General features: G+C 37.5%; 1 protein-coding gene across 1 annotated transcript in view; it reads right to left on the bottom strand.

Moving 5' to 3' along the window:
* Positions 1–20,018, bottom strand: part of ASXL3 (additional sex combs like transcriptional regulator 3) — a 98,395-nt gene that overhangs the window by 42,347 nt on the left and 36,030 nt on the right. The window contains exons 5-6 of the mRNA XM_010146818.1: positions 13,575–13,696; positions 902–1,019 (exon numbers count right to left, since the gene is read on the bottom strand). Coding sequence (XP_010145120.1) covers positions 902–1,019; positions 13,575–13,696 — 240 coding nt within the window. The remainder of the gene's footprint in view (positions 1–901; positions 1,020–13,574; positions 13,697–20,018) is intronic.

Below are 20,018 nucleotides of genomic sequence, written 5' to 3'. Positions count from 1 at the left end.
CCCCAACATGATATTAATGCACATGTACCAACAATCCCCCCAGCACCCCCTACACTGTAAACAAACCAAAAATAGGGTTTAAAATAATTGACATCTACTTGCTGAAAGACAATACACCTTTCTGGTCTCAATACGATTCCTCATCGTCAGAGGAAATGGAAGTAAAAGCTCAATAAATCAATTAAGTGCTGAAAACTAAAGTTTATGGAACACTGCAGTCAATAAAAATGTTCACTGATCTAATAAAAATAACGTTTTCCTATAATGCCCAAGAGATACCTTTAACAATATTTTAACCTCAAGTTACGGGGCAGTAAAGCAATCTAAAGGTGAAAAAAGATAATTTCTTTGTGAAGAAACATTTACGGAAGACATATGCCTGGAAATACAATTGTCAGTTTGTGTTAAACACAGACATAGAAATCTCTTAAAATGAAACAACTTAACCACCAGAACTAAAGGTCAAGGTTATGCTGCAGTGCTAAGCATGGCACCAGATGAAGAAAAGCTAACAAAAGGATCAGAATATTGCAATGCAGAATTGAGACACAAACTCACATTCACAGAGAAGCTTGCCTCCCACCCCCCTCCCTTTTTATGGCATCGAATGCCAGCATGTGGTCCTCCATTAGAGTTCCAGAGCCAAACAAAATGTTACTTTGCATTCCTTTAAAGCTGCTGCTATCACCAATTGTCATTTTACTGTGTGCCTTCAGTTCTTTATTAAAGAAAAAGCTCCATCCTTGAGACACCAGATTTGATAAGGAAATAAAGACGTTAAACAAAGCCACCAAGTGGAAATATTATTTCAGCAGTTCCAAATTCTGTATGCTACACAGCTGATTCAGAGGAAGGCTCTGTGACTAGAGCTGATCGTTCAAACGCTCCTTTAGCTATTTACCTGAAGGTGAATCCGACTGCTCATCAGACACCTTTAATGGTGTCAAAACAACACGAGGAACAGTCTTGTTTACCATCATTGAGACTCCATTTCTTCTTTTCTGCTGTTGTCTTAAAGCCTACAAAAACGATAACAAAACATAAAAATGTAACAAAAAATAATGCTTATAAGTGAATTACATGAGACATTTCTCTACCATTAAACTGAATCTCTTAAAATAAGCATAATTTACATAGCTACTGACTTGCCAGACTTCACACTCGTCCCCTTTATGTCATTTTCCTTTAAAATATAAAATCAGGCTTTTGGTTATAAAGAGAAAGAAGATGCACCTTAGATCATTTTCCAATACAGTTTTGACAACAAAGAAGCACATAACTGTTTGCTCTACCTTAACAGCACAACATGATAACCCATGAAATGTGAAACTAAGACTTCCAAGTAAAAAAGATGTAAAATAAATGTTTCAAAACCAGAATAAAAATATATGTCTGCACATCTCTCGCAGGTGCATCCTCTCCAGTATACTGCTCAGTCAATCAAGTTAACACAGAGTGTCATCAGTATGTACAGCATGTAAGGACTACAGTATTGATGCACTCACTCAGCCGTGAGTAGTGCTGCACAAAATCACTGAACATGGCAGGAATCATTTATTTTTGTGAAGGGAATCAGTCCTAATCTTGGAAATCTTGCAGCACTTGGCTTCTGTCTGCTTGACTTTGGGCATTAACCTTCAGAACACGAACATGATGGTGTTCTGGCAAATCTGGGGGAAAATGATACAAGAACAAATCTCTACAAATGGGAGTGCTTTGTGTTTCATAAATGGATTGAATACAGGGTTGATAATGTAATACAAAATATTTAAAGATTAGAAATAGCAAATACCTGTCAGACTGTTTTATATGGAAAATGATAACTGAGTCAAAAGATATTACAATAAACAAATATGAATACTTGCCAATTAATCCATTTGCAAACCTTAAAATTCTGAAATAAATCAGAATGGGCTGGGCTTAATACAGATCTCTCCTATCCTCCTGCCTATTTCTCTCCAATCTGACTGTCAGTTTCTTTTTATAACTGTGATTTGTGTTATGATCTTGGGGGGGATTTATGAAAGTAATACTATATCAACAAGGATCATATTCGATATTAATGATTCTTGTAGGTTTATGAGCATGAATGACTGATGCCTTATAAGGTTTAAGTTTGCAACTTCAATTAATCTGTAATATCTTTCCAAAATGTTCACATAGCTAAAGAAATAATAAAATAATTTAAAAAAAAATCTCGGGGGGGTGTGGGGGGAAGAAAGAATCAATATCACTCTATTCCTCTAAATAACACACTACACAACATAAAATACACCGAGCCACACAAAAGCTATTTCATCGATTAACCCCTTTTATAGTACACTTCTTGAAAGACACATAAGCACTGCGCAATAAAAAGCAAATTAAAACACTTGAAATCAAACAAAGAGAGGAAGCTGGTCAGATCTGCACTGAACCGAAGAAGCAAGTGGAAAGCCATGAAAACAGCCTATACTTCACATGTTTTTGAGACAGAACATTCATATTGGTATTGAGCAAGCACATCCAGACTTGTAAAGAGAAAATTCCAAAATGTTAACATTTCTCAAAAATTCCTCAAAATTCCAAATATGACCCTCAGAGCCCAGTCCTGACAAGCTAAGGTGGTTCCTTATTTAACAGTAATACCACTGAGACAGTAACAAACAGTCCACCAAAAATTAAGTAAAAAGACAGGCAACTTCTGCGCTAACAGCATACCACTATAACCACAACCCAAATTTTGTATTCTTGTGCCCCATAGCCTGATTTGCCTGATAATGAGCAAAGAGAAGAAATATCCATCCTCAGTGTCATTCTTCCTAGACAAATGCCTAAGAGCCCAAATGACACCCCGTGTTCTCCTCCAGTCTCCTCCTGACCTTTCAAGGTAATTTCCACCTCTACCAAGGACTGTAGCCTTGTTGCCAGCATCCAGAAGGAAATACCATTTAAATGATTTATACAGTCACCGTGGCAAAGGTATTTTTTGTAAAGCCTCACCGTTGATTTTCAACGCTTTAGACTGAACTCCCATGAACGAGAAGGTAACAGCAGTGTACCCTCCGTCAATGACAGGCAGTCAGTGTTCGCACACCTTAGGTGACACGGGCGCTGCTGGAGCGAGGGCAGCAGCACCCAATCTTTGTCAGGCTCACCACTTACCTGCTTTCATCCTACAGGAAGGCCACTTGCGGACCTTTAGCATACATTTATGCAACTGAGCTGGCACTTCCAAGAAGCACAGGCCACCCCATGGTCACAGAGCATTAGTGCAAGACAGTGTGGCTCATCCTAGCACTCCCCAGACACTCAGAGCCATCAGTGTGAAACACAGCTGGGAGACAGCAAATGCTGCTACCAGAGCTACTTTGAGGCATAGCCCACGTCTGAGCTACGGGCTAAGCACCTCAGCATGTGAGGATCAAGCACAAACCTTAAAGACACCATTTCTCTTTGACACACATTTGCTTTTCAGGGTTGCTTTTTCCCCTTAATGTTCATTGTTTCACTGCCAGTCCCTCACCCATCTCATCCATCCAGTTTCACAACATAAGGAACCGATCACCACACAGGGCCAATAGCTAAGTTTGGAAATCAGTCTGTATGGGATGACTCAGGCTGACAGTAAAGCTACACACATGTGTACACCTGAAAGACAGGTTGTAGATTGGAACATAAAATTAAAACCATGTGGACATCAAAGTCAAAGTATTAACATGAAGGGCCAATGAATTACGCTGTGCCCAGATTACACTGTGCCCAGAGAGTAGATGAATAATCTTCCTTATGCTTCTCAACTTTTTAATTTGTCAAATGAAAGATAGGAGGAAAGGAAGGAGGGTACCAAAATATCAAGTAAATAATTAAAATTTGATTTGCAAGGTAAAGAGTTGGCTGAGATTTGGCCCAGTCATCCCTTTTAGTGGGACATGTTATTCACAGCTAATCACACTTCTGTGTTAAATTCTCTTCTGAATTTACATCTGCAGGGTATGAAATTCTGGATAGACAAGTCTTTGCAAGACAATGCTAGGAGCACCCCAGCAGAGGGAGAAATGGCTGACTGCTGTGCAGCTACTAGTAAAGCCGAACACCAGAAGGAGTTAAGTATAAACCAAGGACACTCTCTGCTGAGGACGAATATATAACTCCTCTACACTTAGCCTGAGGGATATTAATTTTAGGATACAAGACTACTGTAGGGTAAGACAAGAAGCTTGTATCCCAAGATTAATTCTACTCTAGCCGGGAAGTCAATGGGATTACTCAAAATGAAACATACACCAAATGCTTTGCCGTATTGAGCTTTTAGTACACCAAGCTAATTCAGAGCTTTCTTAGTCACCAGGACCAAAGAAATCTTTAGTCTGGGGTCTTCCGATGAAAGGAATAAACACAAAGTGGATGAGTCAAATCTGCAACCAGCACTGAAGAAAATCAGAAAATTTGTAACTTATTTGAAAGAAAAATGGTTCCAGATCTCCCTGCAGATACAAAACCAGTAACTAACACAAACTACATTGGCATCTTTTACCAGCACAGCCTTTTGCATCTCATCCATATTTAGAGATATGTAACCCCCTAGCTGGGCTTCCTACAGATCTGCAACAAATAGCTGATGATTCTCCCAAATGATAAGGTGTCACTTTTACTATGAAAAGTAAAAGAGAAATATATATAGGACATACATTGTCTTACGTTAACCAAATTTTCTTTAATGAGACTCTATGTTTACATTTCAAATGTATTCAATCAGTTTATGCTAAAAGCTTGAGTTAAAAAAAGCTGCAAGATGTAAATTCCTAGAACTGATCACTATTGAAGTATTCCATAAAACACTGCTACTATCCTGTCGGTGCAGCACATAAATAAAAAAGGAGAGAAAGAAAATGGAAGTTCATATGGTCTACAAATTAAACATTAGAAGCTCTTTTAAAATCACCACCAAAATGTAGTACTTACATCCCACCTTTCGCAAGCAGATTTGCAAAGGACATCTGTGAATCTCTTGTACATAATGAGTATGGAGAATTCTCAATATTCCCATTCATAAAAATGAACCTGTGACCATCTGTTGAATAACACTGCCATGGTCATTATACAGGACTTGGCATACTTAATTTGCTTAACGAAATTATTTTTATTGCCAAAATTTTTAAGTAACCTCTCAATCAATTTTCATCCAAAGAACTCAAAATAACATTCAAAGATGAGTATCAAGAAAACACAAACGCTGAAGATAGATGGCAAAGGAAAAACACCATGCAAGTAACAATGATCTAATTCCAAGCAGTTTTTTATGAAGAGGTGACAAGAGCAAGTCTCCTGCTCTTTTTTCAGGGAGTTTATGTCCCCGCTGGTATAGAGCAGCGTGTTCGTGAATGCCATTATCTGTTCTTAAGAATAGTAATTTCATATTTAGTTGATCTTAACACAGGAAAGACTTCTTCACCCATGTGACAAAATGGTTGACTCTCTTCAGTAAAAACTAATAAAGTTGTCTTTGAATCAGGAATGAAAGGAAACAATATACACTAAAAGGTAACTGGAGAGAGGGGAAAAATACATCGCCAAAACAGCACCAGAAGCAGAATGTCAAGCTCTCTGCTCTGATTTTACTGCTGCTCCGGGTATTTTTTTATTATTTTTCTTTCTCACATCTTTTAAACTCAGAATGAAAAAATGTAGCATACAGACAAACCATTAATGCAGAAAACCACTTTCATTTGAGCTTAAATGCATGACATGCTGAGAATGTTAAAAATTAGGTTATTAACAACAAAGATGTGTAACACTTGGTTGCAATGAGCAACATCATCCCAGATTTCTATTTGTTCCATAAATGTCAAGTCTACATTCTGAAACTTGCATCATGAAACATATAACCTTTGAAATTTCACACATTATGGATCAGAAATGTAAAGCTATGGGATTCTTCCGTTCTGCCATGTGAAAAACATAAGCTGTGATATACTGAGAAAAAGTCTACTGAACAAAATAAATAACAACTATACATCATGGTCATGGATCCCAAATTGGCAAAGATGATACAGACTTATAGTTGATCACTGATTCAGTTAACGCCATCAGTCTTTGTCCTCTCTCTCGTCCTCATTTTATTAGTACAATTAAGACAGCCTTTAAAGACCATGTCTCTATTAAATGAAAATTTCTCAGTGGCAACTTGTTTCATGGATACACAGAGCAGTTAAAACAGTAAGGATCACAAATCATGAAGAATAAACGTATTATTTTCAGGATGCCACTTCTTCCCATTTTAAACATAAAATAAAATTACTCAGTTATAAGCACACAAACATAAGATTAAAACAATAATAAAGATGTCTTATGGAAACAGCTACTAAGTGCCATTTCCGAAGCATGCAGTAAATTCATTCCAACCGGTCTTGTACACCAAACATAACAGTATTGGTCCAAGGGCACACAGCAGATCATGTGGAGATGCAGGGTAGCGGTAGAACATCAGGCTGGAAGTTGGGAGACCTAGGGTTTATTTTCAAACTCTGCTAATAACTTGTCAAATAAGCACCTATTGTTGTCCTATGGCATCCTCCTACCCTGTGACACTCTTACCTGTAGTTAGAACAAAATTAATTCCTTGCTGCGTACTTGTTATTTAGGTCCCAGTAGTGGTCAGGGTCCTTATGTACAACTACATTAACACCTGAACATTCATCTGCATGCTAACCAACAGCGAACTAACGTTCTTGTACATTCACGGTGCAGAGACGGAGAGATGTGTGTATTTACATGCGTGCCTGTACATCTGCGAGCCAGGACTATCTTCTAAAGGATTACAACAATGCCTTCACAGATACAGTTGCTGCAAATCATAACAGACTGCAAAGTAAACATATTTGTTGTTTTCTCAACCACAGAAACAAGAAGACAAAAAAACACGTGATGTGTTCAAGGTCTGTTCTGACTTGCATGTGAATGGGAATGATAATGGCATATGCATTGGCTCAGTGACACAGAGAAGAGTTTGGGGTTTGGTTTTTTTTTTAATTGCCTGTGTAGTGGTAAACTAATAATATTTATCAGCTGAGAAGTGTTTTATGGGGAAATCTGTTTCTTAGCACAACAAAGCGTGTATAGGTAAGGAAACAGTCTGTAGAAAGCAGTTCAAAACCAAACTAAAATAACGACAGCAATGTCAATACAAAATCTTAAACCAGTAATTAACGTTTTCCATTAGGTCACGTTTGCAAACATACTCTGCACAGGGTCCAGAGCATTCTGTGGGGGCTTCAGGGCTAGACCACTATTCTCCAGATAAAAAAATCTTGTCATGTTACCTCTCACAGAAATGCCTACCTCAGTTTATGTTGCACCAATGTAAGCAGTTACAGGGTAATGCCCTTCTGCCACACACCCTGTTTCAGCCTGGGTTCTGCCGCAAGCACACACACCCTGAGCACCCAGCCTTCTGGTGACCTAACCAACAGCTCCTGGAAGAGCACTGGTAGATAACTGCTTGTCAGTATTTTGTAGGAGGCTTCCTAGAGCTCTGAAGAGTTGTGAGGTGTTCCAACTCCTGTCTTTCCCAGATAAGGCCAACTGTTTCTAGGATGCACTTCAAAATCAAGGTATGATTCATTTTCACCTGGGTATAATTTCATGTTATAAACTATTCAAATCAAAAGTCATTCTCTTCCTACGGCTCAGAAAAAGATATTCACTTAGACACCCACTGCCACTATATCATGTAACATAATTGGTTAAAAAATCATGTAACATCGTTGGAAAAAACTTGACTGGGACTCTCAGCTCTGGTGACAATATCTGTCATTAATATAGCAGCAATGACCAATCCATCTTAAATAGTTCCCCAGGTTACTTGAAGAAAAACATTATCAGACATGTGCAATGCTTAGAACTAGGCCACTATCATCAGTTTGATTGTCTGAGACTTTGGGACAAGCAACCGCATCTACAGAACAGAACAAAGACAGTGCTTCTGACCTATGTTTGGGAAGGACATTCCATTATGTAGTACTGGTAGAGTTAACCAAAGGTAATGTCAGTACCAGGACATATTTTAAGTGAGGGAGACTGCCCTACGGTGAGGTAGAGAGGCCAAAATCATGCTTCAACATGGTACTGTTCCAAAGTTGCTTTGAAATTTTTCTTAGTTATTTCTCAGATTAAGAAATTCTGGAAAATACATTTATTAAAACAGAAAACATGCACTGCAAAAAGCATGATATGCAAACAACCCTAAAGGAAAAATAAACAAGCAGAATTGACCCAACAACTGAGAGCTAGTTATTAAAAAGCAGTACAAGAAGAATACAGGGATTCTGTGGATTCCTGTCCCTTTCTTTCCATCACAGGTAAAGGCTGAGGACCATGGGGATGACCCAGAAGAAAGTCTCATAAACATTGTCTTGCGTCTTACCAAAGCACTGTGTTGGGCAGCCGGTACCCGCTGCCCATGCATAGGGACCTTTAGAGGGACATACCGTGCAGCCTGCCTTCGGGCAATGCATGTACTCCCTGAACAGCTCCTGCTGGAACTCCTGCTCTTCCAGCTTCTTTTCCCCATTACGCAGTCTCCCTGCCATAGTTTCTCTGTCCTCTTCCCTAGACTTGTCTTGGCAATCAGAAAATCAGTTTAGTTTATCTTCAAAATTCCACTTTCCTGAATGCAATTTGTAAATTCCACTGTCCCTTCCCATGTCTCTCTAGAAGTCAAAAAGCAACATGTTTTTCCTTGTTTTCCATTTGTTGACAGGAAAATTTGTCAAGAATCATCATTTATGTTGCCAGACATCTGATCAAAAGCTTCAGCTAGGGAGCCAGAATTCTCCAACTGTGGCCTTGGTAAATTTGTAGCATCTGAAATGAAACATAGGAAGATGGTTAACAGCAACACTGAGAAACTGCAGCAAATACTTTACATCAAGGAATTCAGTACAAAAAATACCTCTCAGTTCACAGTGGATTTTCAGAGTCTTTCAGGAAGACACCCTGCACTCAATTCTACGTTATAAGGACATAATCATAATGATCTCCTCAGTCACCTTTGTTCCTCTGGGGCAAGGAAGGGAAAGGAGGGCAGGCAAATATATCAGGCTTATATCAGAACGTGTGAGTGAGTAGTTGCTCAAATGAGTCAAAGGATAGACGTCACAGAGACACTCATACTGGATTACTTTCTACAGACAGCAAAATGCTTCAAGATAATCTGCATCTGGCTGTAGTTAACGAAAGAAGTCCTAACAGAATGAGTGTGGAGGGAGCAAAACTAGTGAGTTTGCTTTTGTTCTTATCTCAAAGCAAGACAAGCAGTGTGCCTGAGCTGAAGACAGGAAAGCAAATCCACACCAGCATCAAGGGAGATCAGGATTCTACCTTCAGTGCAACCTAGGCACTTGGACACCCGAGTCCTTAAAAAAAAACAAACAAAGAAATCTTGATAAACTAGTCCTGTGAATTTGGGTAAATTAGGGCTAAATTATACTGTTCACTATTCTGCTCTGAAATTTAGTCTCTTGTTGCTTCAGATTGTAGGCTGGTTTCTAATAATAATTACAACTGTGCTAGAAAAGTCAGCCTGAAATGTTATTTGGAGCTGTACAGGTCTAACTTCTTATAATTTAGAAGCAACACATGAGCCGAACCATAACTTCCCCATAGCGCTCTTACTGCTTGGGGCCTGAGAGCATCCACTTGTAAAAAAAGGGTGTGGAGCTGCCACTTTGACTGTAAAAACAGATCATATGGATGAAAAAACTGCATCTACCCACTTTTTGAAAAAATAGTGGCACATATATGAACCCAGCCACCAAGCATGCAGACAAAGCCCAAAGTTAAAAAGAAAACAAACCATGGCAGTAACATACCTTGTGTAGATTCCCTTATTTCCTGAGCTTCTCTCCTCCCAAACCCACTTGGCTGCTGTCTCTGGAGTTTCTGTCTCTACAAAGAGATCTGGATGCCCAGCACAGTCTCAGACATGTCCTGGTCTGTATTCAGATCCTGAGTCTGAATGGAGTATCCTTCTCTTCTCCCAACAGAAAATTTATGGGTACCCTTCTTGGTGCTGATTCCAAAGTGCCAAAAGTGAGGCAGGATTTTCTTCCATGTCTGAGAGGTCTACTATCATCCCAGACATCGTTATAGTGCATCTTCAAGTTCTTTATCCTCTCTTGATACTGCCCCAGGAAACAACCGGTACACTGGTGGACAGGGTGCTCTTAAACTTGGCTATCAGAGTCCAACAGACACTAACACCACCTCAATGTCCTGGATATTCACACATGCTCAGTGTTACCTACATGAGGCCAGTTTGCAGGTATGATTGTTTCTTCTGAGGAATGTTCCAAGAACATCTTGATAGATACAGACAAATCTGTACAGAACGAAGACTTCCATAAAAAGTATCACCTCAAGTCAATGGAACAGAAACTGAACCAGAGAGGAGCATGGTAGATACTACACCATGACTTGATGTTCATACTTGAGTTAGCCTTGTCCAAGCAAGAATAATTCACACAGTAGTGTGACCATGCACCACTGCTAGCAGATGCAGATGTAGTTCAGCACTTTCCCAGGAAGAGGTCCTTACTTGAGTCTGTATGCCAAAATTCTCGAGTGTGAAAACGAGGTAAATCGGTATGGAACTGAGTCAGTATGGAACTGATCAGTACTGATTGGAACTCAGCACATGACAGCATGCCATAAACCTTCCTTTCAAAGGTAGTGGATCAGCAACAGCTGGGCACACATACCCAAGCACTTCCATCAGCAAAAGGGAAACAGAAACCTGTCAAATCTGCCATCAGAAAGCCAAGCATAAAAAGCAGCTCTACACCATAGACTCATTTGTCTAAACCCTCATGAATGGGAACTATTTTTGTTGGACATTACACTCAGATACTATAGAAGATCAAAACTGAAACTCCCTCAAAAGTAAAGAGACAGCATGAAACACACGCAGCAGTAAAATACTCAAAACCTTTCTCCCAACAAGGACACTACGGAAGATGGTGAAGCTAGAAAGTTTTCAGACCAAAATAGCAGCCCAGCCTTTGAAAGGTGAGGAGATAAGGTCTGAACTGTGACAGTCCACACAGAGTCCGCTGCAACTGCAAACTTCCTTAGCCCCTGCAAAGTACCTCAGATCCACCACTGCCTGAGAGAAATCAAGACCAAGAGCCAGGGCTCAGAAAGAAGCTTTTTCCTCCAAGCTCCTGCATAACTCAAGAAAGGCAGTGTTGTGACTAATTTGATTCATGAGAACATCCTAAAATGCAACCTGTTTACCAAGGAAATGTGAGATTGTTCTTTCCAATCTAAACCCAGGAATATATCCCCAGAATTCATTACAAATCAAATAATATGTAAATTCAGCATATAATACCTTAAAGAGAATTACATATGACTAGAGTGGTTAATAAGTAGATAAACAGTGGAGAAAATCTTCTAATTCTAGCTCAGATCTTTAAGTAGTACTGCACATTATCAACTTCCCTCTCACTTTAATTTTAATGGATTACAAAACAAATACGCATAAGATCAAGTTAATGTGAAGAACCCATTGTTTTTAAATAAATTGAACAGAATACTGTTTGAAAGACTATCTTGAAGTTTTTCATTCTGAGAAGAGTGTTTAGTAACAGAAAAAAAACAATAGCTAGGGAAGACCCACTGACATATATACAGTATATGTCTGTTTATATAGTATAAACATCTTGCTGAGAGCACAATGATGGCTCATACTCTCTTATTTTTCCACGGAAGCAGTAAGTTGGTGTCAGTTGGAGGAGTATTGCATACAAGTGCCCAAAGTTTCTTGTGTATTCAAACGTACTACAGGTTCTTCTTTGTACAAATTTTAGGTATTATGTATCCATAAAACCAATAGAATAATTGGAAAGTGAAAGAATAAATTGCCAACAGCAATTTTATACATAAAATCATTATTAAAGTTTATTCACCTCTGCTACAATATTAAATTAAATTAAATCTGCAGCATGTATATGGCAGTAGCCAACACCTGAAACTTTAGAGAAAACAAAGCAAAAACCGTCTACTATTCCACAATACAAATGCCCGTTTGACTAATGTTGTACATAGAGAAAACATTTTACTGACAGCTGTCGTAATTCTCTCATACTCTGAAGTACAGAATCTAATTACCATCAACTTAATTAAAACTGATTTCTTTTTATTGATTACTTAACTTTCTCATGCTGCTCTAACTCTACTGCCTTAGGGAATGTTTTCGAATATTTCCAACAATGTTATGACTTTTTATATGAATTAAGCTATACTGATTAGTGTGCCCTTTTAAAAAAAATTCTTCTCAATGCTATACATCTGCTAAGTGACAAGTGGTAGAGTTTAAACAGTTATATAAGTTCAAACATTTGTGGCTTTGCCACATATTTTCCCCCTCCTTTCCCTTTACCCACTCCCTCTACCCCTACGAGAGTTGACATATCACAAAAGATCTGTAGAGAACGGTTTTCAAAAAATGTATCCTTTTCACAACTATCCACACAGTCAGTGAGCTGCATTGTGCCCACTGCTCAGTGTTCCCAACCAAACGGGTGTGAGACCCCAATCTAACAATCCTTTCCAGTCCTCAAGCCTGTAAGTACAAGATAACCTTATGTGAATGATAAAGGTCTATTAATTTTAGTGGATTTAAACCCAAACACATGAAAAACTAAGCACAAATACTTGTGTGTGTCCAGAATGAGATGTAGACAGACTTTGCTTAACTTAAGCCTAAATCAACAACTCTGCAATAAACTAGGCCATGAAATACTAGACCTCTGTTAAGTGTAAGAGAGCAGTCATGAGAAAAAATTAAAACAACATCATCTCATTATGCTAGCACTTCAGAAAAGTTGTCTTTCATTTTGTTATGTCTTTGTAAGACTAAAACAATTCGTATATGTTAAAATTGAGAGGAGATGATAATTATTTTTGAATTACAATTTTTTTAGTTTTTCATTTGCCCGGCTGTAAACTGAAATGATTTGGCACTGTTGGAAAATAATTTTCACACTGTTATGCTTTCAGTTAATGTCTGACTTCAATACTCACTTACTGTTGCCAAGCTTTACTACTTATTATGCAACCTAAATCATCCAAATCATGTTATTCAAAAAAACAAAAAATACCCCTCTTGTATGCTGTAGTGTCAAACACAATATAAAAGAAAAATTACTTAACAGACAAAAAAGAAAAACTGAACAGCAAATATACCCAGTTTCTTACCTATCTGCAGAATTTCTTTCAAAATACCTTTTTTTTTTTATTATTTTAAGCCTCATAAAATTTCCAGCACAAATGCTTACATTGGAAAAGCAGGGATGTGATAATATAAGCAACTTTGCTTACTTGAAAAGCACTTAAAAAACCATCAAACTCACAATAAATATCAGGACTGCACCATCAGTAAATAAAAAGAAGAAAAACCACCCAGCAATACACCACTAAACAAAGCACTAGATCCTTAGAAACGCCTTGAAATTCTGCTGAGATCTTATTTGTATAAGACTGACACAAATGCTAAAGGGAAGCCAATTGATTATTAGTCAATACAAGCTTACCTGCTTAAGTGCTTTCTTTGTGTGCTGCTGGAAGGAAGATACTAGCTTGCTTTGCACCGGTGCATTAGTAAGGCTCGAATCACGATTGGAAGACATTTCTTCAGATGTCTGCTTTGGGCAAACTTTATAAAAAGAAAAAAAGAAATCACAAACCTGTTATATGGGTTATCTTCCCTGTATCCTGGAAAGTCACGAGGACAGAAAAAACAAGAGGCAAGTGCCTGGAACAGAAAAAGCTTGCTCTAAGAAATACAACTCATCTCGAGGTCCAGATGAGCTGAAAATCTGTCCATATTCTAAATAAATGCATTGCTTCACAAATATTTGTACCTCATTATAACCTTTTCATGCAGTTCTGGAGGCCTTGGGCAATTTCCCTTTCAAGTCCTGAAAGGTAACTGAAATCGTTGAACTATGATTTTCACTCAGAAGCCAGACAAAAATTATTTTCTTCACCAAGACATTTTTAATGGGTTATTATGTGTCTAAACATGTATTTATACAAGAGATACTGATGACCCTGTGTTCTAGAAATATTTATAAGCACACCACTTCATGCCAGATTGTAATGGCTTGCATAGGAGCCAGACTCATCTATTTTGTAAGTACCTCTTGGTAAAGCTAAGAACACACGCTTTCCTGTTTAACGGGTAGACTGGAATATCCTGTAAAGAGGAATTCTGTCTCTCATTGCTACTTGTCAGCTTCTAAATAATACATGTTTTAATGAACAAATATGACAGTACTTGCATTAAACATATACGTGATGTGAGACACAGAAAAAGTCTCCTGGTTAAAAATATAAGTAAATAAGAATCATAGAATCATAGAATGGTTAGTGTTGGAAGGGACCTTAAAGACCATCCAGTTCCAACCCCCCTGCCATGGGCAGGGACACCTTCCACTAGACCAGGTTGCTCAAAGCCTCATCCAGCCTGGCCTTGAACACTTCCAGGGATGGGGCATCCACAGCTTCTCTGGGCAACCTGTTCCAGTGCCTCCCCACCCTCTCTGGGAAGAATTTCTTCCTGATATCTAATCTAAACCGCCCTGATTTCAATTTATACCCATTACCCCTTGTCCTATCACTACAGGCTCTTGTAAAAAGTCCTCTCCCAGCACCCTTGTAGGGCCCCTTCAGATACTGGAAAGCTGCAACTTTAACTGATTAAAAAATCCCAGCTTTATTAAGCAGATATGGATACTGTGACAATAGCTGGAGGATCCTCTTAGTCTTGGTAGTCAGGAACCTTGACTAGAAGGGCTGTAAAAACCTTTCCACTCTTAATGCCTTGTATTACTACTATTCTCAACTGTGACCTAAGACAGCCCAGCTAAAACAGCATTAGAATGGATCCAGAAGTGAAGAAGCTTCTTTTTCCACTCTCCACTGCTGACTCAGTTGAGGTCTGTCTTCCAGCACTGCTCAGAGCTGGTTTCTGCCTTGACATACCTACGTCATAATGCTCTGCAGCTGTATGTAGTTTTCCAAGGTTTGCCATACTTCGCACACTTACCAGAACAGTTTGAAGACACTCAAAGCAGCTGCACAGACACATGCCAGAAATAATTTTAGCCCAATGTTTCTGTTTGCCTATGGTTTTCTCCTCCCAACCTTCAGTGGGACGAGCAGCCACCTGAAGTAGCATTCTAATGCCCTTACCTTAAGCAATGTTTCAGAAGTATTTTAGAAGTTTTTAGTATTTTAGCAGCATTTTTAGAAGTATTTTAATTCTTTTTTTCTTGGGGTTTGTAAGAAAAAAAAAGATAGAATAGTGACAATTTAATTATTAATAATTAATGGCCACCATAAGACGCATGATATTAAACATCTGTTTTTAAACTGAAAAAAAAATAATTAATACTTACCTCACAGAGAATACACTCTGTTTTATGGCACTGGCATTGTGTCAAGATAATTTTTATATTAGATTAAAAATTTTCATTAGCAGATAAGAAAAATCCTATTTTGTCATGAGATTTAGAACTTATATTTATCACCTTTTTCCCTTATACTTGAAGGATTTGTCAAAATACACAATGAAGCTGCAACAGAAAACAGGATCTGAGTTTACAGCACCACCTGGTTTGGATCAATCTTTTGCACATGATGAGCAAAGCTTGTTATCAAAAAGGACAACTTAAAGGAGCAGCAAAGTGTCAGCAGAAAACAAACAATAGCTGGTTTATATAATGTAAATCACTGCAATAGCTAAGCTCCGGAGACAAAGAACACCTACACCAAAATAAAAACCTGACATTTCAAATTACTTAGCTTTTGTCTTTTCTTTTAAAGAGTATTTTTTTACTGTTTTCTGGAAATTAAAGAACTGAAGAAAAAAAATAAGAATACTGTGAGTACACCAACCCCAGAGTTAAGGAGAGGAGAACAGAACAAATTTAAATATGCCTAAAGAATGGGAACTGCTATGTACTTAACTGTCATTCCTAAAAGAGTCTACAATGTGACGTGTCATGAAAAACCTATTCTTGTTGTCCAGGATGACTGCAACTCTTACTACATTCTTCTTCAAATGAGAAATTCTGATTTTCATTACTCTGATCTAGGACATTATCAAGAGTCTCCCCCATTTATTTTGGTGATAAAGTTCATCCTGGAGAGGTTTGGCAACACTAACTGATGATGCCCACCACCACACCTCTTAGTGTCAGAGTCATGATACAGGAATAAAACTAAACATAATTCTATATTAATTTTATGCTTTCACTTGTTTTACTTTTAACAATAAATCCTGAAATTGTGATGGGGTCTATTAGAGGCCGTACTTGTTATTTCTATCATTACATCAATTTTACATAAAATGAGTGTATTAGTTTCTTTTGCTTCTGATTTTTAAAGCTTTGTCAACAAAGTTAAACCAAGGAACACGTATCGTTCTAATGGGTGAAGCAACTGGAACTGAAACTATACACCAGCTTTCCATCACTGCAATCCCTAAACTAGGTTAGTGCAACCTAAACCTAGTTCCTTCACAGTTTGGAAAAACAAACCTTCTCCTGTACTCTATTATTAAAGACATAGATATGTGTGTCTGACATCCACTGCTTAAAAATTTTTAAATTACATGCTGATTAGAGAAACTCAACTTCATTTATTCATAACAAATGATACTTCCTTCATAAAATATATTTTGTACATTATAAATACTTTCCTTCATATATCTAGTATCTGAAAATAAAAAGAAGCTATTTTAAATATCGTTTTCCATGTTTTAATTAAATTTCCACTTCTATTTAAAACCAGCTTGATACAAATCATGACTATAAATCTAACCATATAGTACTTAAGAGATGTCATTGCCTATTTTCCAAAAGTAGAAGATACAAGCATTACAAATCCAAATACATTATGTTACTTTATATAATTGTTTAATAATTTATACAGTCTACTTGCTTGATTAGCAAAAAATAATATTAAAATTGATATACTGCCTTTATTTAGAGGATAATAAAGATATTAACTGTTTACAAAACAATATGAATTGACTTTTCTGTAGGAAATTAAATACAAATATGAGGCAATGAATAAATTTATCCTTTAAAACATGTTCTACTTCTTAGTGATTTAAATCCATCTGTTCCAAAACCTCACTATACTACAATGCCTGTGACCACAGAAAATTGTATTTATTTATTTGTTCATTTGTATGGATAAATTCCAACTGCTTTTCTCTGAATGAGTCAGAAGTAAACAAAAAAGGGAAAAATATGACAGAAAAGTATGTCAGTGTTTGAAATGAACATTGATGATCCTAGTAAAAAAACCCAATGCCTTTAGAACAGAACAGGCATTTCTGCTATGGGAACCAAATAACATAGTAAAAGAAAAACAAATTCAAGAAGAGCCAGTGGTCTTTCTACATACATACAACTTTGGAAAGCTTCAACTACTTTGTCCATAAGCACTGAGGATGTTTGAATATTATCAGATCCACATTCAATGTTATCAGATCCACGTTCGCTTGAAAAGCTTTATCAGAAAAGAATGCTAAAAATAAACTGGATGCTGGGGAGGAAAAGAAGAACCCTGAAAGAATGCAACAGATGAAGGAAAAATATTTGGGTAGAAAATAAAGAGGATTCACCATTATTGCTACAGTAGAAAAAGAGAACAAGAGCAGTTTTATGCCTCCAGGAGGCATTTCCATTTGGTGCAGAATAATTAGGCTCCATTCTTTAAATCAGCTTCTTCAAGGGCCAGGACTGAGTGAAGGAATAAAGCAAAAGGCAACTATTAAGCCATAAACTGTTAGGTTATGAGCTGGAAGAGCAGCTGGGTTTCTGAAGATAAGACCTCCTTAGTGAGTGTTCAGAGAGTGTTAACATGAATGATAGAATTAGAATTACTTAGCAGAAAGAGCATGTTAAAAATGTTTTTGACAACCTCCATTTAAAATAACTTCCTCTCTTCCATTTTTCCAAGACCAGTTTTGGTAATTATTATGAAAGGCTATCATTTATAAAAATCAGCAATGCTATCTTTGAATTACAGATTTTATAGGCTATATCTGTAATTTTTATTATGTTTTACCTTCCCTACCCAATGCAATACCTATGTAACACATATTAGAAGACATGTTTCTTCAAAGAAACAATTTTTATAGGAGTGCAACTTAAACTTTTTCTGTCTCACTGCCTCTGAAAGTTATTAGGAAAAATTATAAACAGATTTAGGTAACTAGACGGACAGAAAGGTTCCTGGAGTGCTTTAAGGGGCTTATTTTCCCAAAAATAAATAGCACAATTAATTCTGATTTCAGACAGACCAAAATGATTTAAAAATCAAACCAGTAGAATCAACAGCAGTTCACTTCTTTCTTTGTTACAGAAACCACAACAGATGAGAAGGACTGTTTACTAATGGCCACATTACAAAACTCAAATTAATATTGCTACCATATGCTGAAGACTAGAGCCTACCTCAAGCATAAAATGTATGCACACACTCTGGAGATACGAAACTTCACAGAGAACTCCCTTAGGAAAACATACACACATAATCTCTCTCTAAAATATCCATAAAATTCAATATTTTCTTTAGGTGACACAGATCTATACTTGTATTGACATAAATGGTCATGCTTTGCCCACACAGATGTATCAAGTAATTCACCTCCATCACTCTTTGATCTCTACAGCCCAACTTGCAAAATCTGAACAATTCTGAACTCGACTGTTTCCACCAGCTCTTGAAATTGAAAACCAGTTTGGGAGTTAGTTAATTGTACAAGTTTGCCAATGCAAACAAAACCAGATGCATATATCAAGGGCACTACTGTGGTTGTAATATTCTTGTTGAAAAGCAATACTAGCACTGTGAAATGACAAGCAGTATTGAACAGTATTTTTTGGAAAAAGACATCAGATACCACATCAGCCTGGTAGCTTGCATTGAATCCCATTATATTCTTGGCATGGTTTTGAGCCCAAACATTTCACAAAGCTTTGAAAACTGTGAATCCTTAATCCAAAGGATATCAACATTTTCTACTAAAAATATACAGCCTGTCATCACTAAGCCACTGATTTCTTAGGCCTCATTAACTCTACTGTACAGCAAAATAAGTAGATGAGAAAGATCTCTCCCTCAAGCTCCACAGTATCTTCTCTCATTCTTATGCCTCCCCTTCAGCGGCAATGAAACAAACAGAAATTAAACTTTATGCTGGGTACAATATTTTTATTTTATAGTTACTTGTGGCGAGACAAGAAAGAAACACCACCAAAACACACAAAAAAAAGGTGAAGAACCATCTCCTTCTGATGTGTCATACAAAACTGCCTATGTTTGAGCTGCTATTCCATTACTGCCCTTCTGCTTCTAGAAGAGTCTGGGTCACATCCAGATGTTGCCATGTGCAATGGACATACTCAGCAGAATCATCCAACATTATTCCCAAGAGACAAGATGCTAAGTATAACAGGTTTCCTTGAATTGCTAGAAATTCTGTTCCCAGAAAGGAATTGAACATCTAAATGTGGACTCAGTTTTCAAACAGTGGTGAATGTTGAATCCTTGCTTCAGGAGATATTCTATTGGCCTTCTAGTCCAAAAAGCACAAGGTGTTCAAGAGCACAGTAGCTACAAAGACAAACCTACAGGATTCAGCATGAATCGGATCCTCTGTCATCCATCATTTCATCTCCTTTCACTAAGAAAACTGCTTAAGAAATTAATTCTGCTGTTTCCCGTTCCAAATTGAAGAATTTACAGTTTTAGGAAGTGCTGAAAATCCAAGTTTCTCAAGAGGAGACATACGTTGCTTATATTTAGGCAAACACCAGAACCTGTGTTTGGGTCGGGATTGGGGAAGGAAGTCACACTACTATAGGACTTGCTACCTCCTCCACAGTTACATCATTGTGCATTCCATTGGCTTGCGTGAAGACACTTTTAATCAACGGCGCTCTGTGGCTGATGGA

Source organism: Eurypyga helias, unplaced genomic scaffold (genome assembly GCF_000690775.1).
Source record: "Eurypyga helias isolate BGI_N326 unplaced genomic scaffold, ASM69077v1 scaffold21422, whole genome shotgun sequence".
Classification (NCBI taxonomy): domain Eukaryota; kingdom Metazoa; phylum Chordata; class Aves; order Eurypygiformes; family Eurypygidae; genus Eurypyga; species Eurypyga helias.
The sequence above is the reverse complement of the archived record's forward strand: the minus strand, read 5'-3'. Positions and strand labels throughout refer to the sequence as shown.